This window comes from Drosophila hydei, unplaced genomic scaffold (genome assembly GCF_003285905.1).
Source record: "Drosophila hydei strain 15085-1641.00,03,60 unplaced genomic scaffold, DhydRS2 tig00000001-arrow-pilon, whole genome shotgun sequence".
Taxonomy (NCBI): Eukaryota; Metazoa; Arthropoda; class Insecta; order Diptera; family Drosophilidae; genus Drosophila; species Drosophila hydei.
This window is the reverse complement of record NW_022045643.1, coordinates 6,366,326-6,373,700: the sequence shown is the minus strand read 5'-3', so window position 1 is coordinate 6,373,700 and position 7,375 is coordinate 6,366,326. Positions and strand designations below refer to the sequence as shown.

The window sequence follows — 7,375 nt, the reverse complement described above, 5'->3', positions numbered from 1 at the left end:
ATAAAACAGATTTAGCTCAAGCTTCTCAAACTCAAAAATGATTTAATTAAGCTGAAGCATATAATAATGCAATCCTTTCTAAACAACAAATTTTTTTGTCTAGCATCAAAAAATATAAATTTAATGCTATACATATTTTGAAATAATAATAAATTAAAAAGTGAAAAAATATATATTGAAATTCAATAAAAATGCGCTCAAGAGAAGCTCAAATTTTGACAAGACAGTTGATAGAGTGGCCAACCATACGGCATACTTTAAATTAATCAATACAAATGTAAGCGAGGCGGTCGTCCATATGGCATAATGAATACTGAGATATGAAGCAATATCCTGGCTTGGGCTGGCTGCTGAGCTACCACATCTCATCGATGGCTTTTGGCCTTCTCGTCAATTAAAGCGTTATTTCATTGATGCCTCGAACTGTCCGCAGTCTGATCAAAATATTTGCATAAGCACGAATTACAGTTGCTGCAAACGATATCAAAAGAGCAAAAAACTAAATATACATATATATATGTGGACATATATATATATTTATAAGGAGTAGAGAAAAACTGGTCGAGCAGAGTTTAAACAAAAGACAGCAGCAGGAGCAGCAGCAGCAGCAGCGTCATGTGTTGACTAGAAGTCAGGGCCCTCTCTGAACGACGACAGCAGGCACGCGCCCTCAGCCAGGTATACAAAGCCGGCAACAGCAACAAAAGTAGAAGAGGCAAGCTGAGGTAGCTGAAAGAAAGGACTCGCAAATGCAACTGTTGAGCCGCGTCAAGCTGAGCTGAGGGTGAATAACCCAGTGGCGGAATCTCTAGAATGAAAGACGTCTACCAACGTTTTGGGCAGGAAGAAAAATAACATTATGAGATGCTATCTAATGTCTATCTGGCTGGCTCTGCTCGGTCGATCAAATTACAGTTCCGGCCTGGTCAAAGATTGGCATTTAGTTCCGCTAAGCATGGGGAGCCAACGACGCTGCTGATGATCTGTTTGGGGAGCCTAATGATTTGACCATTTGCCAGTTGCAGTTGGCTCTGAGGCTGAGGCTGAGACTGTGACTGCGACTGAGACTGAGACTGAGACTGTGCAACATATGGCACTCGATTTTTGTTGCGGCTTCAGCACAACTGACGCAGGATACGCAGCAACTTAGCTACCTACAACTTCCTTTAACAAAAAATTAAACTGCATGCGCATGCGCTCGCACACATATGCATATGTGTGCATGTGTGTGTGCAGCTCCAACTGCAAGAGATCAATCAAAAATTGGTGCAACCCTCGTATGAGTGGCCTAGCAGGACACTTGCTCGCGCGCATCTACTACTATGCAACGGCGACTGCAGACCCACTTGACTTGCATTCATGGCTATATCCTTTTCACCTTATGCTCAACTCTTGTGTGTGTGTGTGTGAGAGCTGCACCTGCTTCAGCAGCAGCAGCAGCAGCAAGACGCGCGCGTCTTTTGACCGCAATCGCTAACAAAAAAAAAAACAAGTAAAAACGTTGCCAGTGGCTGTTATTGACTGTCTGATGCTCGTTCACAGCTACATTTTGTCAGTTTGGAAATAGTTTTTGTGTTTTTGCTATTAACTGTTTGCAGTGTGTGCAGCGATAGTCAAGCTCAACAGTTGGCCAGCTGCATAATTGTGCTTAGATCGAAAACTGTAAAAGATATTGCATTTCTTACTACTTGCCATGCCCCCCAGGGGCGTAGCTGCTTATGTTTATCTGGGCTTGGGCTAGAGAAGCATACATAAACGTTCCACAATTCAAGTCTTTCTATTGATGTTAATTGTTTTGTTTTGGTACCTTACATTGGTTGCCATGGATGGGCCTAAGTATCTCATTCCTCTGCATTGGTACTTTCCATTCTGATATTTTAATATATTTTTTTATGAATCTCCAATTTGTTATGCAAATTTAAATGATTATTATAAAAAATATTTCATATAAATTCATAGAGCAGTCTTATTTTCTAAAGAATTTCGAGAGATGACCCATTGACTAAAGTAGCTTTACTCAGACTTTATATTCATGGAAAATTCATTTATCCAAAATACACCCACTCTTAGCTATGCATACTCAAAGAGAATTTAAAAGCTGAAATTCATACTAGAGCTTAGAATGTATGAATTTCAGCTTTTAAATTCTCTAGTTTCAATGGCGCCTTAAAGTATATCAATTACGTTAACAATAACTCTCCATAAGCTGATCATATTTAGCAGTTCGAAGTCAGCTCTGAAATCAATATGCTCTCTTTTCACTTAGCGAACGAGCATAGCAACAACAACAAAAAGCTGGCTAAAGGCAAAGGCCGCTTACAACAGCTGGGGGCCGAAATCGCCAACATTTAACTGTTAAGCTTGGCGCGCTTACAGGATCTGTGCAACGTTTGCCTGTTGCCTGTTGCCTGTTTACCTGTTGGCCAATTGCGCGTGCTAAAGCAAACCGCAAATCCTGAAAGCCCCAAAACTCAATCCGAGTGGATATACGTTGCTCTCCTTCTCTCTCCCTCTCTCTCGCTCTCGCTCTCTCTCTCTCTCTCTGCTCGTTATCCTGCGCGAAACAACTTTCGTTTATTTTAATTTAGCTTGCGGTCGCATGGCTGAGGGTGAACTCTGTGCGTTCACAGTGGAAGCGAGCAAACAGTTACTGCCACAGTTAGTGGCACAGCTTGTGCCACCACAGCCTGCTGCAATCTGACGGCCTGCTGCATTTAATAACTGTTTTCGTTTTTGCTGCCAACTTGTGGGCCCCGAGTGCTCACGACTGCCACCACGTGCCACTTTTTATGCGTATGCGCCGCTAGAGCTATTTTGCAGCTTGCCACATGACGCAAAGGCAGCGGTTGCCTTTGCCTCTTGCTGTTGCTTATCACATTAAACGACGCGTCTCGAAACTTAATTAATGTTTATTTATTTTAACGAGGCTTTCGGCCCTTTTCCTCTTGGCTTAAATCACAGCTCAAGTCTCTTTCACTTGAGCTGATCGAATGCTTGGCGCAGCATTTGATTGCATAGCGCCGCAAAGGGATTTATTTCCACTAGCTGTAAATATATACACAGATAAATAGGAAACAATCGTATTATATGGCTGCTTGAGTGTTTCTCTCACCTGTTCACGTGCAAATTTACTGCCCAGCTGTGCGGCGGCTTCGAAGTCCGCGCGTGCTGCATCCAAATTTTCTAGTTTCCTGTACAAGACACCGCGTTGACAGTGGGCGTGGCATTTGGTACGTGCCTGTTTTTCAGTTGCTAATTCCAGAGCGCGATTTAGATCGGCAAGCGCTTCTGCAGGGGTGTAAAATAAAGGGAAATTTGTATGGGTTACTTTAATTAGAAATAGTAGTAGAATTTGCAATAATTGTAGTAGTATCAGTAGCAGTAGTAGTAAAAGTAGTAGCAATTGTACTAATAATAATAATTAAAAGTAATAGTAGTGGAAGTAAATATAGTAGTAGCAACAATGGTTGTAATAGTATAAATGCAAGTTCGTTTGGAATTCTCGATAAAACCCATTATTAATGCTTTTAAATTTAACGTATGCAGTTGAACTGCTTATTTGAGTTAAGAGCAGTGTAAGCACTGCTTTAACAACAGACTAAAAGTTACTATAAAGTGACATCTATTGTTGAAGCTAGAAATAAGTTATACCTAAGGCAAAGTACTAAAGGTTCGAGTCTCGGATAAGTCAGATCTAAATATTTAAATTAAATTTACATTGTGATAATAAGATACGCTAAGTTTTCAATACTAATACCTTAACTAACTAGTCCCATTTCATGTAGGATAGTTCCATTATAGTTTCATATTATATATTGGAGATTTTATATTTTTCCCTCCCTTCCTCTTTACCTTGATCTCGCTTGGCCAAACGCAGGGCCTGCGCCCGATTGTTCAGTATTGAGGCGCGCTTCATCAAATAGAGGGCCTTCTCGAATGCCAGCAGCGCCTGCTCCAGTTCCCCACGCTCAGCCAGCCTCACCGCCTCCAGCTCCAGCTCTCGAGAGGCCGGCAGCAACGGTGATTGGGGCTCCTCATCGAGCAGCTCCATCTCGGCTTCGATTTGCACATTGTGAGCCCCGATGCCACTCAGCTCTAGAGGATTGAATATGGAGTCCAACACCTGTTGATCGTGTGGACTTAGCTTGTGCTTGGCCTGCGGCATCTCTGAAACTTGCGCACGGTAAAAGCTTGAAAACTCAACTAAATCGAAACGAAATTAAAACAAACTAATCAAAGCTATGCAAAGCAGCTTGCTTAACCGGTTCGAATTGCGATTACTGCCGAGGCATACACTGCAAGAAACTGGCTTGTGGTTTATAAAAAAACGTTTTGTTTTTATTTTTTCATTTTGTTTGTTGTTTTTTTTGCTTTTTTTGGTTTTTTTGTTTTCATTTTTTGTTTTTTTCTTTTATGTATATGTAAATACCAAGGACAATATCATTTGTTTACTCTTGTTTTTGCAATTATTTAATTAATAATAATATAATAATAAATCAGCGATATACATACACATATATATGTGTGAATATATATATATGCACATATAATAATGTCAATTGTTGCTATGCTAATGCGTTTTACTTTGCTTTTAATTTTGATAAATACAATCATATATATATATATATATATATTTGTATATATATATAATATTATTAATAGTTTGTCAATAAATGTTTAAATGTTTAACTTTATGCACTGCTCAAAAAGTTGCCGCCTTCGCTTTACAATGTACACAACTGAAATAACTATTTAGACTATTTTCATATCCGTATATGCAGCTCGATTTATGACTGGTGTCTGAAGAAACATAACTGAGCTAACTTATAGAGTGTATCTCGCATGGAAAGAGCTATATATATCTATATATATAATATATATAAAGAAAAGCTGCTAGCAATTTGCTTTGCCTAATGGAATTTTAATTTTCTTTTTTCCAGTTTCTTTTTATATATATATGGGGAAATACAAAAGGAAATTTAAAAGAGAAAAGAAAATACTTGTAAATTTTCTGCAAAATTTGTTTTTAATTTCCCTTTATATATTGATAGTTCCATTTTTTTCTGCAATATTAAAATTCAAAATTTTATTTTATATACCATTTCCTTTTAAATTTCCTACAAAATAAAACTTAAATTTCAAAAAGCAAACTGTATATTTCCTGCAAAACAAGCTCAAAAATTGCAATTATGTTTTCTGCTATTAATAATTGTGAGAATTTCCTATTATATTTCCTGCATAGGCACATTTAAAATTGCCTTTTAAAAAATTGTACATTATATTTCAAAACTCCTTTTATGTTTGCTTTGAAATTAAATTTGAATTTTCTGTTGTATTTAATCAAAAATAAAATTTCCTATTTCCTTTTGTGCATTTTCTTCATCATTATCAATTTAAAAATATTAAATGTCTCTGCTTAATTAAACTCTTTATTGAGTTTCTTTTTATTTCAATTTAAATTTCTCTTTTAATTTTTATTGCATTACCCTCTAAATTTCCTTTTGTAATTTCCCTTCAGATTTCCTTTTGTATTTCCCTTATAATTTCTTTTGTATTTCCCTTTCAATCTCCTTTTATAATTTCCCTCAAATTTCCTTTGTATTTCCCTTTATTTGTTTTAGTTGCTTTGGTGTTGCAAACGGTGCCTGGTTTTCGTGATATATAGATATATAGATATATATATATATATATATTGGGGTATGTATGATAAAAATATAAAAGTGAGCATTGGTTTTTGTTGTTTTTCTTTAGTATTTCTATATATATATATGCTTGTATGTGTGTATGTATGTATATATATTGCAGATATATAACTGTTTTCTTGTTATGTACTAGGTGGCACAGTTGTTGTTGTTGTTGTTTGTAGTTGATATAGAATGATAATAACTGATTAGACGAACATAAAGGCGAGATCCTTACAAATCATATAGTATAATATATATAGTTCATTTTTTGTTCTTGTCTTCTGCTTCATCTTCTTCTTCTTCTTGCTCTTCTGTCTGTTTAGAGCTCGAAGAGACATCGAAGAGATTGTTTTTTGTACACATTTATCTACAGCTGTTCACTTCTTTATATATATATATATATATATAAATATATATATATATATATAAATATATATATATATATATATAAATATATATATATATATATTTATATTTTATGCAATTGTTATTTTATATTTATATATATTTATTTAAAAGTCTAGCTCAATCTTTTTATACAACAAATTTAATATCAACTAGAATACGCTATTGCTATTTACGATATTGGTATTTCGTTTTTCGTTTGTTTTTTTTATGGTATTTATAAGCTGTTTTCTTCTTTTCTTTTTTTTTTTGTAATTATGATTAAATGCCTTTTACCCTTTAGCATAGCATAAGCGCTTCTGTATCAACTAGCTATATATATATATATTTGCGTATATATATAGTAGCTGCTTCAACTCGATCTCATATCGTATTGTTCTCTGTGTGCTTTTTTCATATGTTTCGGAAATTGAAATTGTTGTTGGCTTTGCTTCAAATTGCTTGTCATTGTCGTTACGTTAGATATACATATGTATGCATATATAGATGTATATATATGTGTGTATGTTAGTATACGAGTATGTTCTATATGCGTGTTATGTGAGTATTTATATGTATGTATATATATATATATATATATATCTGTGAATTGGGTTTTAAGTTAGGTTTAAGTAAGCCTTTCTTTAGTCAGCGTCTGCTGAAATTTACAAACGAACTGCGAATACACGATATCGTCGCGCGCATAAACGTTGCCAAAAAAATGTTAACAAGTTTTTAGTTTTCTTTTTGAATTTCATTTTTACCAATTCAAATTTAAAGTTTTCTTTTTCTTTTTGAGTACAATTTGGAATTTCGAATTTAGAAATCGTTAATTTTTTAATAATTTTTTTATACACGAACAATTTATTTTGAATCATTTCTATATAATAGTTTACTAACAATAGCTAACTCTTTAGTTTTTTTTTAGATTTTTCTTTTTGTTTTCTTTTTATAATTTCAGTAAAACTAGGATTAACGTACAGCAAAGCGTTATTACATAATAGTCAACAAAAGTACAATTACGATATAATTTAACATTTCTTTTCATCTTTCTTCTCTACTATTTTCTGCTCACTAAACATAGAGAAAGATAGTGTGAGTCAGAGAGAGAGAGAGAGAGGGATAGCAGTAACCAAGGCATAATCATATATATATTTATGCTCTTTATAAGAACTAGACACAAAGCTAACTGAAGGAGCTCTTCACGAATTGCTCAAACGACATTCAGATTTCAATGCACACACAACGAACAAAATTTGAAAAGTATTTTTGCTTTTTGCTTTTTTTTGTTTTTTGTTTGCCAAAAA

The 7,375-nt window shown here is 34.8% G+C and overlaps 1 protein-coding gene across 1 annotated transcript; it reads right to left on the bottom strand.

Annotated features, from left to right (window-relative positions):
* Window positions 1-2,932: 2,932 nt before the first annotated feature.
* Window positions 2,933-4,188, bottom strand: LOC111591869 (tetratricopeptide repeat protein 36 homolog). Its single transcript, XM_023303751.2, has 3 exons — window positions 3,853-4,188; window positions 3,113-3,288; window positions 2,933-3,045 (listed from the first exon to the last, which is right to left on the bottom strand). The coding sequence occupies exons 1-3, from the start codon at window positions 4,163-4,165 to the stop codon at window positions 2,974-2,976; spliced, it is 561 nt and encodes a 186-aa protein (XP_023159519.2). The 5' UTR covers window positions 4,166-4,188; the 3' UTR covers window positions 2,933-2,973.
* Window positions 4,189-7,375: the final 3,187 nt, after the last annotated feature.